Consider the following 18,500-nt stretch of genomic DNA (forward strand, 5'->3'; position numbering starts at 1 on the left):
ACTTCAAAATGTATTTCACATGCTAGTGCTAACATGGGTTTAGCATCCATCCTTCATCTTTCTAGAGAATGAAACAATAAATTGGCTAAGTAGACTCATACTCCAGGTCAATTCATGTTACTATTGCTTCCTGCACACCTGAACCAAAGTTCAGGTTAGAATTCCAAAACGGGATTAAGAATGGCATGTTAGGGGAGATGGAAAAAACATTTCAATTGGTATCTGGTTCAACCTGTTGGGTGGATTCCAAAGGAAACGCCTCTTCAGAGCTTTTAAACTGACTGAGCAAGCTTTGAACTGATTCTTCGCATCATGGCAGTGGGTGTCCTACTCCTGATGCTAATAGTAGGACTGGGGTTAACTTTATCTGAAGATTTTCTTGGGGATAGCATTAGTTTTATTGAGCCACACAAGGACCCTGATGGAAATATTAAGGTAATGTACTCCACTTTATGCTAATGTTATGGTTCATGTCTTCTGATTTAAGGTTGTGTGACATGTGGTAATTGATAAATAGCGCCGTTTTGGTAAATCAGGAGTTCAGTTATGTTGCTAAGATAAACTAAGCTTTGTGAGTTTAAGGCAACAATGGGCAATAAATGGGCAAGTCTGAGTGAGCAATTTCTCCTAGTGTTTTTTTGGGTTCTCTCCGAGTATTCCTGCCACCCCTAAGATTTCAACAATGCCGATGTAAAGTTGATCTATTCTTAATATCCCATACAGTGGATATATGTAATAAGACACACACCTGCTCAAATGACAGGTATGTGTGGTTTAAAAAGAGACCTGGATGAATTATTTAAACCTTTTTGATATGCCATCCCATGATTATATTGTATTTTAATTTAGAAAAATGAATAATCTTACATGGATTTCATTTAACATAAATGAGCAGCTTTTTTTTAAAAAAAGGACATTCGAGGCAAGGCAAGGCAACTTTAGTTACAAAGCACATTTCATACACAAGGCAATTCAGTGTGCTTCACACAAGCAGACACTGCTGCAAGCATTTACAAACAACAGTTAACAACATTCAGAAGGAAAGAATAAATAAGTAGCAGCTTACAAAAAATATTAAAAGGGCATATATTAACAACATTAAAATACATTAACAAGAACATTTAAAAACAAAAAGAGTAGGTTTCTAAAATAAAAATAAATATTAAAAGATGTTTAGAAGGCAATCAAATGTATGAGGGAACAAGTTAATTTTTAGCCTAGATTGAAAAACATTTACTTTCAGAGCTGACTTCACTTCTGATGGCAACTTGTTCCATTTGCATGCAGCTTATTCCATTTGTGTACAACATAACTAAATGCAGCTTCATGTTTCATGTCAAGATTTTATCACAAGTACTACTTTTAAATGTACTGCTTATTGATCTAGTGCCTTGACGGTATTTTTACTGGTATATTTTTGTTTATAAAAACACCAAAACAAAAATATTAGAACTCACACTGCTCAGAATGCAACTACAACATTAATGTAAAATAAATAAAAAACAATCATTGGAGAAAATAAACTATGTTAATACTGCAGCGCTATTTTCAATCGGCATTTCTTTAAGGATTAAAGATGGGAAAATTTTATCACAACTACTACTTTTAAATGTACTGCTTATCGATCTAGTGCCTTGACGGTATTTTTACTGGTATATTTTTGTTTATAAAAACATCAAACACTGCTTTTTTTTTTTTAATAAATGCAAATACAACATTAATGTAATTTGTAAAATAAATAAACAATAATTGAGATAAAAATAAACTATTTGAACGAATTAGTCTGATACATTCATTAATTACTACATTAATCACTCTGATTATGCAACTGCAACATTAATGTAAAATAAAGAACAATCATTGAGAGAAAAAAACTATTTCAACAAATTACTCTGATACATTACTACATTAGCCACAGATTATATAAACAATTATTTAGGACATCAGCATCAAGCCTGAAACATACTGTTGGACTGCAAAAAACACTGTGAGGTGAAATGCACATTTTGTCTGTTTCTTAATTGCACTCCTCCCTGACATTTTCATGACTGACTGCATTCGTGACAACATGAATTGAGTAGCGACAGTTGCAACGTCATCCTTTGGCCTGTGTCCAAATTCACAGGCTGGTGTCCCCTGAAGGCTGGCTGCATTTTTGTCTGCAAGGCGTCACTTCCAGTGAAACTCGATCATAATTGGTTTTCAAATACACACAACCTGTCCAAATTAGCCAGGATTTTTGCAGTTGCGCTGGAACTGACGTCACACAGCCAAAAATGTGGCAGAAATGCTTTTTCAACTGCATTGAACAGACTACATTGTTGGTAAAAATGTTTTTGAGAATTTTTTTTATCTTGGTCTCTTTTTATTTCACAAGAACGGGGCATTTAAGCTGGGATGGTGGAGTGTAGACATTTTATATCTACTGTAGGTCTGCATACGAGAGCGTGACTCCATATGTCAGTCCTGTGACTGTGAGACAATAAATCAAGTGTGTACAGTACTTCTTACCTCAAGTCAGGTAGGATAGTGTGCAGCGTTCATGTTACCCAGACCAGGATAAGCACTAAAGATGGATAAATGGAAGAATTGAGCAATTTATCAGTACCAAATCTAGTCCATATTCAAGTTTTCGTTAAGGCTCGACAAACAGAACCTGACAAAAATTGTGTACAAACAGCAACAGGCTTAAGTTCTAACATTCATGCTGTCACTCTAGGTGGCCTTCCATCACAGACAGAATGGCAAAAACAACTGTGTTCAACCATCAACATTTACATGTGAGGTGTGTGCAAGCGTCATCAACAGTCTTGTCATGCAAACAGACCAGGACAACACAGGCCGGGGCAGGTGGTGTCAGTCTGACAGACTTGTATTGGCAAACGTCTTATTGAATGCTTCCCATATTTCACTGAGGTACATGCCCCAAGGCTTTCAGATTCGTGATCATTTGTGATGGCCTGTCAGCCCCCTCCCCCATTTTACATTGACATAAATTACATGAAATATCTTAAATCAGGGGTTTTCAACTGGTTTTGTCCAAGGGACCACCATTACAATCAAGAAGCCACTCGGGGACCACTGCTTTGGCGTAATATTATTTTGCACCGAAGAAGAATAGATCTGGGGTGGCTCGGTGGCGCACTGGTTAGCACGTCCGCAGTCACGGTTTGGAGGTTGTGGGTTCGATTCCACCTCTGGCCCTCCCTGTGTGGAGTTTGCATATTCTCCTGTGTGGGTTTTCTCCCACATCACAAAAACATGCTTGGTAGGCCGATTGAGCACTCCAAATTGCCCCTAGGTGTGAGTCTGAGTGGGATGGCTGTTCGTCTCTTTTGTGCCCTGTGATTGACTGGCAACTGGTTCAGGGTGTCCCCCGCCTACTGCTCGATGACTCCTGGGATTGGCTCCAACACGCCCGCAAACCCCGTGTGGACAAGCGGTACAGAAAATGGATGGCTGTCGGATAGATCTATTACAGGCTATTTATTTGCATCTGTATGTCAATTTTGGGAATACAGGCTATTTATTTGCATCTGCATGTCAATTTTGGGAATCTCAGCTACATTTGACATAATTTGGATAGAAAAATGAGTCACACAATTAGCTGGAAAGTAAATCATGTGTAAATAATAAATCAATTTTATTTGAAAAAAAATGTACACTCATTTTTTATTTCCAATTTCGCGGACCCCGTGCAATGCCGTCACGGACGACTGGAGGGCCACGGACCACTGGTTGAAAATCCCTGTCTTAAATGAAAACCTATTTGTTATATTTTATATATATATACTACTTCAATTTTATATTTTCTGTATTTGTATGGGGGCTTACCAGGTTTATATTCATTTTATGTAAGATTACGTGCTATATAACAGCTTTAATACAGAAAATTGTACAATAATTACAATTTAAAGCCTTTGATTTAACATATCATAGCCTGTCCAATTATTCGCTGTAAAAGCAATTGTCATAATTATATCAACATAGCACGTGACAAAAATGACAATTACCTATTTGTATGTTAACCTGCTGTGCGTTGCTGTGCACAAATAATTTTGGACCAACCTTTATTGGACTTATACTTTTTTCACTTTGTGTGTAACAGGTTTGCTAACAGTATAAATTGAGGCAGCTTTTAATTTGATTGCTGGGTGACATTCAAATCATATCTGGTCATTTTGGATTGTCATTCTCTTTCATTTGAGTCACCGTCATCAGAGGTGGGCAGCGTCCTCCTTTCCTGAATTTCCCTCCCTATATCAGTCTCGTCCAGTCAGTCCGAGTCAGCCAAACGCAGTTGAGAACGTATTTACTGTCACACACAGGACACGCAGCCAAATCGTATACACTTTAGTCCCACGATCGTCAATGACATTGTTTTGACACCGATCACCACTGTGGGTGTTGTTTTTATTTTATTTTTTTCTTAATTTGGCTGCGTGGTTGCATGTGCGGCGCCTGCGTGTGATGTGTTAGAGGAACGGGCTCGGCCCACATGGGTCAGGGATGAAAACTGAGGGATGGACGGACGATGGCCACTTCTGACCGTCATCGGTCTCGCAATACAATAGCACCATGTTGAAAATGTGCTGTTTAATCACAATGCTTATTTACAGTAACACAGGTTGCTGCTGGGCAACAAACAATGACATGAAAACTAATTGGACAGCCCATGCACATTTGGACCTTAGAACACGATCGGACACTGAAGCCCTTAACAACTGTCCCGTAACTACTACAGTGTCATCACTAAGGTAAAGACATGGTTCCTAAGGCATTAGTTGTCAGGGGACGGACGGATGGATGAATTATGTTTGTCTTTATGCAGGGTGCCCCAGAACTGTTTTTCAAATATTCATCTTTTAGCATATGATCCAGATGGAGATCATGTGAAGTGTCACTTGACAGCAGATACGGCAGTTCATAACATTTCTCTAAATGAGGTAATTCCTGAATACTGTTACTCATCTGTGAATTTATGAATCTGCGTGTGCCAAACCTCTAGTATGTGGGGGTCGACTGTAGATCTCTAAATTCAGAATACAAAGAATTATATAACATGCCTCGTTATGATCTCCACTGTTTCACTTTTTGTTTACCCAGAATACTTGCACACTAGAAAAGACAGGGCATGTCAGGGATGGTGTCTACGTATTTGAAATAATGCTTATGGATTTCCCCACACAAAGAATCAGTTTGTCCTATGCAAATGGAACATCGACATACTGGGAGAAGGCAGATGAAAACGCATCACCTCTTTGCAAGCTAAAACTGCAGTTCTTACTAGAAAGTAAGTGATTTTTTTATATTCTACAATTGTTAAGTGTTTACATATGATGCACAAAGGACAGCTGGACAGAGAGCTAATTTTATGAAGTTCTTCAGTTTAAAAACACAAATTCTGACTTGAAGGAGCCATAATCATGCTAAATCAACTTTTTGAAGCTTTTAGTCACGTTAAAATGCTAATTGCTCACCATAACACCCATTTTCTGCTACCAATCTTGGAGCATTTCCTGCTCATTCCTCCTATCCAATTAACAGCCCTGACCTAATCAAGAAAATGAACGGCACAGATTTGAATAGGAAAGGCCTGATGGCTTAAGGCGGCGGTGTCAGTGTAGCTACTGGTCACCGGCCATCTTAGAAAAGAGGACTGCTCTGGTGCGCTTTGCTGTAGTCGGCAGTAAATTGGATGACTTGTAACTGAATTCTTGACAAATTGGTTTATTACAAATCTTAGTAACGTGGCTATGAATCAGACGGAATATTTCACTCCCAATTAAAAAAGAAAAAAACGGAAATCGGTTGTGTTGAGCATTCTAGAGTTATTTTTAAAGCCTGTGCACAATTGAATGTTATGAATGATCGACTAGCCCTGTCTCAAAATGGCTGCCCTTCCAACGTCGCTTCAGATTGGCTCACAGCGCGCATAGGCCCTCGCTACTTCGCGTTTCGTTTATCGTGGCTTCACTACATCGCGGATTTTTTTTCCAAATTAAAAAAAACATTTAAAAGTCAAAATGAAACTTCTAAATTGAGGAAACGTGTATAACCTTTAGGACAGGGGTGGCCAAACTTTTTGACTTGCGGGCCGAATTGGGTTCTAAATTTTGACCGGGGGGCCGAACCAGGAGCAGATGGATGTAGTGTTTGTGTGAAGTAATATAAATGACATGTAAAGGTCATTGCATAAAAGGTTTTTACTTTTAGTAGATACGAAAGCATGGATATTAAAAAAAAGCTTTTTGAAAACAAATGCATTTATTAACAGCATTAAAAAAATATTTCACCAAAAAACTACTATCAGTGATTCTTATTAAATACGACACTTTTATGATGAATAGCATTTTCCATCACTTCAGCGCCTGCAGGTTAGATTTATGAAATATGTTTATCTAATGAGGCGAAATCACATCCAATGGCAAACATTCTGACCAAATTCATCATCTTGAAGAATCAGTGAAAGAATACATCTAAATAAAGTAATAAAGAAATCAATAGTATTGTTGGTTTCCCTTTTTTGCTAGTGCATCATGGTCTGGAGTAAAATTTGTTGTGGTAATTCTTAGGATAGAGCCGAGGTGTCGGTCCGTTAACCTAGATCTGTGACGGGCTTTGTTGACATTCATGTGGCTGAACGTCTTCTCACACACGTAGGTCGAGCCAAATTGTCCACTCTTTTTTAACATTCGGCACTCAGTATCCACCTTTCTTTTCTTCGAGCCACTCATTTTAATGGAAGGATTCCAGGGGAAGGTTTGTGGGTGGCATTAGCGTAAAACTGTATCTGAAAACTCAGCGCGCGAATTACGAGAATATTGACGTCACAGCCGACACTCGAAATTCGGCACTGATAGATGAGATTACTACGTACTACTGAGTACGCACACGCACTTGTGAGTGTGCACCGAGCTTTCTGACACGGCTCCCGGGAGTAAATGCGCGGACATTATACTCTTTCATCACAGCAACATCTTCAGTACAAATCAAACAGACACACTTTCTGTTGATTTCTTTGAAGAAATACTCATTTTCCCGTGTTTAAAATATTCTACACTCACTTGCTATTTTGCGTTTCTTCGGTGCAGTCATTTCTGGGGACTCGCGGTAAAAGTTTTTCTTCGCTTGATTTCATTTGTGTGGCCGGCTCCATCTAGTGTTGAAACCGAGAAGTGCAACAGAGTTGAGCTCAACTTCTTGTGGGGGCCATATTCAATTATGTTTTCAGAATTTGCTGCGGGCCAATAAAAACTGGACCGCGGGCCGCAGTTGGCCCGCGGGCCGTAGTTTGGACACCCCTGCTTTAGGACAATGGAGTATTGCTCTAAATGTTCGTTTACATTCCTTTAGAAGTCCATTTTCGCGTGTTAGCACGATCGTGAATTATCATCTTTCCGCTAACTTGTTAGCCTGCCCAGTACTAATTGTTGGTGACCGTACTTCGCGGATTTCATTTATCGCGGGTGGTTTTTGGAACCAATTATCCGCGATAAACAAGGGATTACTGTATCTACAATGACCAGTTCCTCACATTGTGACATCACACCGCGCCTGCAGAACCACACACACCAGATTCTCAAAGCTGTCTCCGCAACTTGTGTTCATATACGTACAGCTGTTCTGATGTTGATGCGTCAAATAAATAATGAAAATATTCACATTTAGTTTCACATTTGCAACTTAAAACAAACTTAAAAAAGTTTTTCAGTTTAAAATGGTTTATGGGTTTAACCAGGATTCCGAGCGGGTGTAACTAGGAGCCAGCCCACTCTGCATTGTAGTGTCTGAATGTATGTGTATTGCCAGATTACACAGCGCGTTTCTGTTTCTTATACGATTATGCAGATGAACAAAAGCCTACTTGCATCCAAGCTTAGTCCATCGTTTTTCTTTTTTTTTAAACTCTCATTCTTGGGTATCCGTCACTGCCAGACAGATGGAGAATTCTGTCCATGGGATGGAACACCCACCTCTGGTAACATCCAATGTTTTCAGTTTTAACTTAATGTTCACTTGTGGTGCTCTCCCAAAATGACTGGCTGCATTTTTGGAAAGTGTTGGGTGTCATCTATTGATAAATTAGCATCCAGTAATTTATTGTTTTTCTGTGTCTCAGCAATTCTGTCTTTGTTTCAGTCCTCCCATCACTGCCAAATTGTGAACTTGGTCATGTGCAACCCAAGTTCTTGGACCCAACACCCAAACATGGTTATGTGTTTCATGCCACAGTTGGTGACAAACTGATTCTTTATGCCAAAGCACAGGCCTATCGTGCAACGTAGGTCTTTCTTCCATTTATCACTAATTATCTCCAAAACATTTCTGACATAACTGAGATATACACCTAAGCTTCCAACACATTCAGAGATAATTCCCGTTTTTTTTTTTTTGTTCCTGTCTGTTTTCTCGAAGTATAAATGGCTTTCAGGTCAGTGGCCCCCACAACATGAAAAAAGAGTTCAGTGATGATGAATATGGAAAAGCTGAGCTGACCTTAACCTGGACACCACAGTATAGTGATGAGTACAGAGTTTCGCCAATCTGCTTCACTGCAGAAACAAATGAATGGTGAGTTTTGTGATATTGATGAGGTTTGATTATTTTGTTGTTGTTGATAAGAATCTGTTTTGTATTTCAGCCAATCAGAGATGAGGTGTGTTGTTGTCATGGTGAGCAAGCCAAAGTCCTTCAATGGTTTGTTCATCCTAATTATTGCATTTTTATATATTTTATTGTTGTATTATGCTTAACAAAAATTAAGGAAATAACGAACTAAACCTGAAAATCATTACCATTAATGAAATTAAATAAAACCAAGACAACTTTAAAAAAACAAAAACTTACAAACTACAGTTTACTTTCATTAAACTAGCTAAAACTAAATACAATTAAAGCTAAAATATACTTTCAGGGATTATTTTAAATGTTTTTAATTTGGTATGACTCTCTCACTCTCTTCAGTTGTAGTTGCAGTCCAGTCTGCATGCTAGTTGTTCCACTCATACATAATGCTAAAAATGTGCCCCCCCATCCCCAAAATATGTGATTGAAAGAAGCCCCACAACATAATCCAGTTAATAGCATATTTAAAGTCTGTGTCTCACACCCTTATTTTTTACAGCACATCAGATTTGTTAATAATACTGTATATTTTTCAGACTTTTCTCACAGCAAGGATGAGGCATCGACATCATTCACGCCCACGGGTACAGTTTTCATTTAAACCTTCGTTTGTTTTTTGAAATACTCAAGTTGTCCGAGAATGCAAACATGGGGACCATATGCAAACTCCACACAGGAGGCAGATTGTGAAGCAAATGTGCACGGCGCACCACAATTTTAACATAAACATTTAAACTTAAGAATCACTGACGGTTTACTAGTTAACCCATTTGTTAGGGTGCAGACAGTGTGGGTTTAAGTCCATCGCTGTGCTGGTGTAAATGCGAGTGTGAATGATCTCTATATTGGCCCCATGATTAACTGGCGACCAGAACAGGTTGTAGTCCATGCGACCCTGAATAAGACGAGCATTGTGGATTCAATTTTTAACATGGTAAAGGTAGGATGTTTGATATCCTAATCATAAAGAATATTTGTTGTGAAGAATAGTCTACTTTCTGTTACAGTATACAATACCTGGACACATTAGGAGTTGTAATGGAGGTCAAACAAATTTAGTAATCATGATATCATGATTCAAATCGATATCAGCAACACATTGATATCAGCAAGGTTGAATTCACTGGCATTGGACCCAAAAATTGCACATTTGTTGAGCCATTAACAGTGCATACTTTATGGGATACTTTACTTATTTAGAGATTTTCAGCTGTGAAAAGATCATATTTAATTGGATAACTTCATTATATATATAACACCTGTAAAACATATTTTGTCACTTGCTGTCTACTGGAAACAACATCATTTGCTCTCGGCTTGAGTAAAACCAATCACAGCGCATGTGATGGTTGCAAGCTAAGTCTGTAGAACTGTTTCCTTTTAAATATTTAGGTAAAAAATATCTATATTTTGTGTTTGATTGAATCCTTATTTAAGTGAATGTTTTATTTTCCTATATTTGAGCAAAATGGTAATGTCCAAACTGTTCCAGTGACTTACAATAATATCAAATGAAACATCTACCTCATCTTTGATGAATATTTGTGACTATCACGCTTCTGTATTTCAATGCTGGTCATGAATCATAATGGTGGTACTTACAGAGCCTCTTTTTTTTTTTTAGATGGTTTTTAGTATAAAGAGTTTTGAGAACCTCAGGTTGAGCTGGATAAATAATTTGAAAATGAATAAATAAATAAATAAATAATTGCGCTATGTGGAGATTGACCAAAACTTCTATTAGTTGATAGAAAGATAAACAGAAAAATACAAAGTACTTTGTACTTGGCTGTAGTTATTTAACAAAAAGGCAGCAGTGAGTGTAGCTGGTTGTGTTTAACTCACTTTCATTGGACATTGTGTGCGGTGTTCCCAAGGTTCAGCATTGGGGCCAAAATTGATCCAACCATCCATTTCTGAACCACTTAATCCTCACGGGTTGCGGGTGTGCTGGAGTCCATCCAGCTGACTCCGGGTTGTAGGCGGGATATACCCTAAACGGGTCGCCAACAATCATTCACAGTCACACCTATGGACAATTTATAGTGTCTGTCTATCTGTTTGTCCGGCCGTCAATACACATAGTACCACAGACTTTTGAATACTCCTCTACAGTTTGAAGTGATCTTTTATTTATTGGTTTATTTTGTTATGAAATGTGATAACAGGTAAAACAGTTGTGACATGCACAGCCAACCAAATGATGGTTGCTATTGAGAGATCGACATTGCCTGGTGTGGATGTGAACTCTCTCTCTTTGAACGACCCGTCATGCTTGGTCACTTATAATGCCACTCACATCATTGGCTCAGTGTTGTTCAGCAACTGTGGCACAACAATTGAGGTAATTACTTTTTTTTCCCCGACATATTTTTCCATTGATTATTTTTGCAACGATAGCACATGTGAATTGTTGCCTGTTTTTTCTCATCTGTCAGTTTGACATCTGTTCATTTTCTCTTTAAAACAGGATAAAGAAAACTATATTTTTTTCAAGAATCAGATCCAAGCCGTACATGATCCATTGAAAATTGTAATCCGAAGAAAGGCGGTGAAGATTTGGTTCTCTTGCCAGTTCCCCAAAAGAGCCAGCATCTCCTCAAATTATAATGTTGAAAAGTCGGATTATATTTTCAGCGACTCCAGATTCGACAGTTTTAGCTATTCATTTGATGTTTATACAGATGGCAACTTCACAAATCAGGTGCAGCCTACTGCTTATCCAGTACAGGTCGAGTTTCTTCAAAACATTTATTTGGGCCTTAAGGCAGAAACAGAACTAGCAAATGTAAGTTTGTTCCTGGACTCATGTACAGCCACGCCGGATAACCGCCCTGACAATGATGACCTCTATGACCTCATCAAGGACGGGTGAGTCCTGACATAATCTCCTGAAAACAGAAAGAATCGCAGATGTTGTACATCAATTCTGGTGTAGACCATTTTTCTAAACGCAGCATCAGACATGTTTGATATTTGTTTTTCTCACAGGTGTGTTAAGGATCAGTCATTAAGAGTCACAATGGTTGATAATTTGTCATACCACTTGGATTTTCAAGCTTTCAGATTTGACGGCGACCATGATCAGGTGACCAAACTATATATTTCTTCCTATCGCTCATTTAACTGCTTTTCCTGCTACATATACAATGCAATTTCCACAATCAGAATATCAATAATTCATTGGCATTTTTATTTGATGCTATCATGCTGGTTCAGTATAAATCTGTTAACAGGTTAGTTGGACACATATTTGCATAATGCACTTCTGATTCAGACATACTAGCATGTGTCTGTTTTTTAATGGTGGCATATTCCTCTGTTTGTGGGTCTGATTGAATGCTAAAATACTATAGTATCTATTAAATGCTACGTCCTTATAAGATCTGTTGTATTCTACATTGCGATTTTATTATTTCATATACCGTATTGGCCCGAATATAAGACGGTGTTTTTTGCATTGAAATAAGAAGTGAAAAAAGTGGGGGTCGTCTTACATTTGGGGTCTAAACATTATACCCATTCACAACGCTAGATGGCGCCAGATATCTTTAAAGCGAATGCTGAACTTAACTCCCCAGGTCACGAAGAAGAGAGATCTCAGCTACTCTCAAGTTTAAACCAGTTTGCATTATTTTATTGCAATGTTTTTCCTTATTCAGATTTGTTTCAAGACTACAGTTACAGTTAGACTTCACGTTTATGGTTAATACATTTATTGCAATTTTGTTGTTTTATCACAGTAGATTGGTTTATTTACATTTCAAAAACCAGAAGCCATTCGTTTACAATTGGTTTATTTACATTTCAAAAACCAGAAGCCATTCATTTACAAATGTGATTGCACTTAGTTTACATATTTAAATGTTCAGATATTAAGATGTGATGGACAGTTTTTGCATGATTTGAATGAGGCAAAATAACATGCTTTTTCTCTCAAATATATTGTTATAATCATTTAAGATGTACTGTAATTATTTTCTGTATAAAAATTAAATTTGGTGTTCAAAAAGTATTTTTTCAAACTTGAGTCTTGAAAAAGAGGGTGTCGGCTTATAATCAGGGTCATCTTATATTCGGGCCAATACGGTAGTTGTTAAAAAAATACATTTAAAATGATAAATGTGTATGTTTCACTGATTGTTTTTTATAACAATATTTATGATATATCAATCAACTAATATAACTGAGAACTGGATAAAACCACATAGTAACCAACCAGTTTTAGGGAAAACTGAATTAATGCAACACACATTCCAGGACTTTTGACAATGTAAAAGCTCAGTGTGTTGGATTGAAAATTTGAGCAGACTGTATGTGACCCGTGGGACATACTTTGTCAGTGTACTGCATTAAAGAGATCTGTGTCTAATATTTAGGTTACCTTAATTCATTACATGAGTCAATGTTATTGTCACTGTCCAGCGGAAACCTCTTATGCCCAAATATGCTCAACCCCCCCACCTTCTTACAGGTCTACATCACCTGCAAGGTCCTCATGTGCGACGTGAACGATCCCCTCTCCAGATGTGCCATGGGTTGTCTGAACGAGCAGTTTCGCAGGCGCAGAAGAGCAGTGGGCATGCAGACCTCCACCCAGTCCCTGACTCAGGGTCCTTTTCAGTTTGTCAGTAAGGCAGTTCCCAGTGGAACTGTACACCACGATAACAGTGAGATGAAGAAAGCTGAGATTATTCAAGTGGATGTGAGAAAGAATGACGACATGGACTATGTAGATAATATGAAAAAGAGTGATGCTCCTATGCCAGGTGCCAACATATATTGTAGAACCCACTTTTGTTCCTAGCTTATTACAGAATGATCTAACATCTGCATTCATGTCTTCTACCAGTTTCTGGCGGGACCAAATTATGCAGAGTATGGATGGAAATCAAGGAGATGCTCAGCACCAACATCAGCACTCTGGTACTTGGTAGTGCGTACTTGTCTGTGGTAGTGTCGGCTGTGGTGGTTGCCTATTACATAGAAAAGCGCAATAGAGAGGACCAGAAGCTTCTTCTGGTTTCTTAATGTACTAACTAACCAACCTTTTAAATTGATACAAATCTTTATAAGTGGGCTATAACTCAAATCATGTGCCTCTATTTTTAATAGATCCTGTTGCTTAACTTTATGCCTGCTTTGTATTTAAAAAAAAAAGCCAAATGAAGAAAATGTAAATATAGAGCACAGTGAAAGGATTTAAAGAGTTCATTTGATTATTTCTGTGTGGAAAAGAAAGATGTCAAACGTCATACATCAGCAACTTAATTCTGCTTGCTTACTGCTGCCAAATATGTTGGAGAAGTCAAACGTCAAGTGTATGCATTAAAAAAAAAAAAAAGCAGATGTAAATTGTGGACACACCATGTAAGAATTAGGCATGGCAAAAAGTGGAGCCTAATGCAGTACTAATGCCGAACAGATGGTGGGGCACTGGTTAGCACGTCCGTCTCACAGTTCAGAGGTGCGGGTTTGATTCCGGCTTTCCATTGTGGAGTTTGCATGTTCTCCCCATGCCTACGTGGGTTTTCTCCGGGTGCTCTGGTTACCTCCCACATTCCAAAAACATGCATAGGCTGATTGACCACTCCAAATTGCCCGTAGGTGTGAGTGAGGATTGTTTTGTCTGTGTTCCCTGTGATTGGCCGGCGACTAGTTCAGGGTGTACCCCGCCTACCGTCCAAAAGCCGCTGGGATAGGCTCCAGTAGACCTGCGATCCGAGTATTCAGAAAATTGATTATTTTTGTGTGTAAAAGATGAAGCACTAAACAAAGCTGCATGTGAACATAAATCATCTTGACTGCATACAGATTAAAACTGACAATGATACACAAAAACAAAATTTTGTTTCAGTGTGCTTTTCCCTTTCTTTCTTTTTTAATACCACTATTCACGTCAACCATGTGAGTTCTCAGTTGCTAACATGAAGCGTTTGCTTGATTTGTGAGGTCATGTTCACACAATCAAGCCTACGCAAATATTGGATATTATTTAAATCACAAAACTGGACATTTATGGATCGGTTCTGATTCATCCATGTTTGAATCGTGATGCATCTAATCAAAAATGTGTGTGTCAATAACAAGCGGGTTTTTTTAAAACAACAATTTGGCGCCCTCTCCAGCAGTTGATGCCCCGGGCGACGCCAGATTTGCCTATGCTAAGTGCCAGCCCTGATTGTATGGTGCAGAAGGAAAACAAAGTGGTTCTGATTGGAGCTGAAACATATCTTGGCAATGGCAGATGTAATGCATATATCGCTTCTAATTTTCAAAAATTTGATTGTAGCAGCTAACATGCTACAATCTTTAATCTATCTGTGGGGTCATTTAAACTAAGTTTAGATATTGTCTATTAAAAGCACATTTTATTAAAAGAGGTGTGCATTGCTTTGTGTCGTATAGCCATGTTTATTGTCGTAGTATATAGCATTAAAAGGTTTGTGTACATTGCAGTTCGTTCAATAGAAGGGCCATTTGTCACAGAGCATTGCATGGACCAAGGAAGAATGAAACTTGGTTGTGAGACTTAAAATACTATGGTGTTCTACTCGATAAACAAAATGTAACCCCCACTGTTTTCTTGAGAACAAGAGGGGGTTGGGGCTAAGGTCTTACAGATAAACCCTTAAGTTTTTGCTCATGTCAATGCCAAGATGAAATACAAGTTCCAAATTAAGGTTTTGTCTATCTGAAAAAGAAAATCTGTTTCAGTATTTTATTGAAAGTAAGCAATAAATAATACTGTGATAAAAATAGTTTATAAGTACTCAGACTGTACATTGTTACATCATCAGACAATTCAAATAACAGGACTAATAATAGCAACATGATTTCCACAGGGCATGAGAGAAATTACAAAAATGAAAACAGAATTTGGAATTGAGAGACTACACTAAGTGTTAAAGAAAGCTGGTTTCTTTCAATTTGTCATGGAGATTAATGTGAAACCATTGTTGTGAAAGCAGACAAGACCTAGAGGAGAAAATAAACTACAGCTTAAGCTATGATAGTGAAGAGAACAAAAATGAGTAATAATAAATAAGAACGCAGAAGACGGTCTAATCAATAAACAATAAGGCTTCATATAACGTCTTTGTAAAAAGTGTTTTTTTAAGATTCAAACTAGTGATGGGAAAACGACGCTTCAAGACCCTTTGTGAACCAGTTGTTGTGTTAAGCCCCATAAATGGCACTTTCTGTTCGACACTGGGCTGAAAGTACACTGACCCCGTTTCTTCACACCAACAGTGCCATCTAGAGCAGTTACAAATAATACAACTGGTTTAAGAAGCAAATTTTACGCTTCATTTTCCCATTACTAGTTTGAGCCTGTCTACTTGCAGTAGGGATTAACAGAGGCTTCAGTGAAATTGGTCCGCTCAGGCATATAGTCTTTTCAGTTCTTCTGTATGTTAAACCCCCTCCTTTGCAGATAGGTCTCTCCATAGTTGAGGGGTTAAAGGACAGGCAAAGTTGGCAGGGACGGGAAAGCGAGTGTCCTTGCATGCAAGGTGAAACACAAAGAACATTGCATTTAACTTTCACTCACATTTAAAGTGGCCCTCGCTTTATTTTCCTGTAACTGATGTATGGCTTTAGTTTCTTGAATTTAAAACATTTGGTGTGTGTGTGTGTGTCTGCGTGCGTGCGTGCGTGCGTGCGTTGAGAGGTCCTGGGTTACACGTGATAAGTGTTCTCAACATCACCTGGCTTACCAGCAGCAGTTATTTGAATGGTGATGGTCACAGTGTTGAGCAGTTTGCAAAATGGTCTCCAGCAGTTTGATATTCACACACACACACATTGACCTACATAACAGCTGCATTTACATTGTCAAACATAATAAGCAAGAAACATTTTAACAGATAAAAGAGGGGGTAACGATATAGAATTAAATTATATCACAAGTCACTTAACCATTGATTATATTTCAAATCAACAAGGAAAAAACATACATCTGGTCAAATGAAGATTATAAAAAGATTAGATAAAACTTCTGTTGGTAGAAATATACAAACTCCAGACATTTGAAACATTCAGTTACCTACATCTGAGAGCTGATGAGCACAGTGAAGAAATGTAAAAAGTTTAAAGGGATTGAGGCAAAACGATTACATTATATTCTAAAATCACATAACTGTCCCATTGGTTTACATAAATATAAGAAATGTGGACACAGTTTCCTCTAGGGACACTGAGATTGGTGAGAGATCTTTCTCTGTGATACTGTGTCATATTTTTAGTAAAAATCTGTTAGTTCATCATCCTGGTCTTGAAAGCAGGGAATTCCCCTTCATCTTCTGACCAGCGGTTACCTATAGAAATAATGAGGATAAACTGAGATGGGGGGAAAAAGGGAGATGAGCAGACACATAGGTGGAAGGAAGCAGGACAGAGGACAGGGTTGGATGGGAGAGAAACAAAAAGAAGAAAGGGTGTGAAAGTGCGTCACTAAAGCTGAAAAGGTCAACAAAGCTACGCTCTGCTTGCAAAGAGGTCTGCTTCTTGAGATGCCTGCATTTTGAGATCTTACCGTTGTGTGAGGTTTATGTTAACAAGAGTAGGTCCTGACAGTAGCAGTGTCCAGCCTCTGTATAGACTGACTTCCTGTGTGTGCATATTGGCAAAAATCACATGCAAAGACATGCCGTTAGTCACAGCATCACATACTGCGCACAGCAGACAAGCCATTCAAGAAGAATTCAAAGTAAGACATTCTCAAAGCTTATCATGGCACACTAACAAGGCATTTCAAGCTCAAACGCATGCATTGACAACTTTAACGTACCGTCCATTGGGCTCCTCTTTGGCTGGGTGGAGGGAGATGATGCGTTGCTGGTCACTCTGAAGTTGGCAGGCAGAGTGTCTGATGCACCCAAAGGCATCCCCCTCATGTCTTTGGGCCTGAACTTCTTTCGCCATGAGGGAGCTCGCCGGAAGTTCTTGTCCTCATCCTAGAACATAGAAGATTTCAAGAGGGGAAAAGTTGGCTTCATCATGCAGCAAACATGATATGTCCATCACCTCTTCCATCCTTCTGTCGATACCAATGGCCAGCAAACTGTTGTACTCCCGCTCAAGAGTTGCTCGTGCCTACAAGAGCATTGGGAGAGAAGAGAAATTAGTGGCAGTATCTTTTTTTCTTTTAAACATAGTAAATACCAGACATTCACCCATCACCATGCTGCACAATATCAACTCAGAATCCCAGCTCAAATGTTCATCTGACACATTTGAATAGCCACATTATTTACACAGTAATGTAGCAATTACATTGCACTGGCCAACAGACAATTTTAATCAGGGATGGTTCTATGTGTGCCTAAAGGTAATTTTGAAAGTGATTTAAAAACAAAACGTCACAGCAGATCAGGGTTTTTGAGAGCTTTTCGTTTGTTAATTTTTAGATTGACAGATAAAAGCTTACGACATACAGATTTTACAATGCGTTGTAATTCATAACGAAGTTGCAGAAAAACATTCCACCTGTTTCTGAACTTCACCTGTAATTCATAAATATGACATAATATATAGCTCAACGCTATATATATTTTAAGTTAGTTTTTTTTAAATTTCATTTTGACTTTTTTTTTTTTTTAAATTAAGGTAGTTTTAAAAAGTTTGTTTTTTTCATTTCATTCTGACTTTTTTAATTAAGTTTAAAAGTGGGTTTGTTAGTTTTTATTTTTTCAAAATTGTTTTACTTCAGCGGTTTTTTACATGGAGTATTTTTAAGACTATTAAAGAAAGATACAATTCCTATACGACTGTTACGCTGGCTTCATCTGTGCAGCCCATACATAGATACAGAAACGTATAGGTACATTTAAATTCTACCCAGAAGTTCATATATGAAATTAAAAAGG

At 38.1% G+C, this 18,500-nt stretch overlaps 2 protein-coding genes across 4 annotated transcripts in view; one reads left to right on the forward strand and one right to left on the reverse strand.

Moving 5' to 3' along the window:
• The first annotated feature begins 268 nt into the window (after window positions 1–268).
• On the forward strand, window positions 269–14,463 carry LOC119120711 (CUB and zona pellucida-like domain-containing protein 1). 3 transcript variants are annotated; one of them, XM_037247855.1, is made up of 14 exons: window positions 269–435; window positions 2,720–2,916; window positions 4,620–4,757; window positions 4,832–4,946; window positions 5,107–5,293; window positions 8,143–8,284; window positions 8,419–8,574; window positions 8,645–8,700; window positions 9,165–9,212; window positions 10,797–10,972; window positions 11,099–11,499; window positions 11,620–11,716; window positions 13,103–13,397; window positions 13,481–14,463. In XM_037247855.1, exons 1-14 carry the CDS (start codon window positions 313–315, stop codon window positions 13,657–13,659), a joined length of 2,310 nt encoding a protein of 769 aa, XP_037103750.1. In that variant the 5' UTR covers window positions 269–312; the 3' UTR covers window positions 13,660–14,463. The 3 variants fall into 3 exon arrangements, with proteins under 3 accessions (XP_037103750.1, XP_037103751.1, XP_037103754.1); XM_037247856.1 differs by having other exon boundaries at window positions 285–345; XM_037247859.1 differs by lacking the exon at window positions 2,720–2,916 and having other exon boundaries at window positions 286–435.
• Window positions 14,464–14,984: 521 nt separating this feature from the next.
• Window positions 14,985–18,500, reverse strand: part of ppfia1 (PTPRF interacting protein alpha 1) — a 52,872-nt gene continuing 49,356 nt past the window's right edge. Inside the window, 4 exon segments of the mRNA XM_037247861.1 lie at window positions 14,985–16,971; window positions 17,168–17,241; window positions 17,423–17,588; window positions 17,659–17,727. Of these exon segments, the coding sequence (XP_037103756.1) occupies window positions 17,186–17,241; window positions 17,423–17,588; window positions 17,659–17,727 (291 nt within the window). The 3' untranslated portion in view covers window positions 14,985–16,971; window positions 17,168–17,185.

The sequence above is a fragment of the Syngnathus acus genome, chromosome 3 (assembly GCF_901709675.1).
Source record: "Syngnathus acus chromosome 3, fSynAcu1.2, whole genome shotgun sequence".
Lineage (NCBI taxonomy): Eukaryota > Metazoa > Chordata > Actinopteri > Syngnathiformes > Syngnathidae > Syngnathus > Syngnathus acus.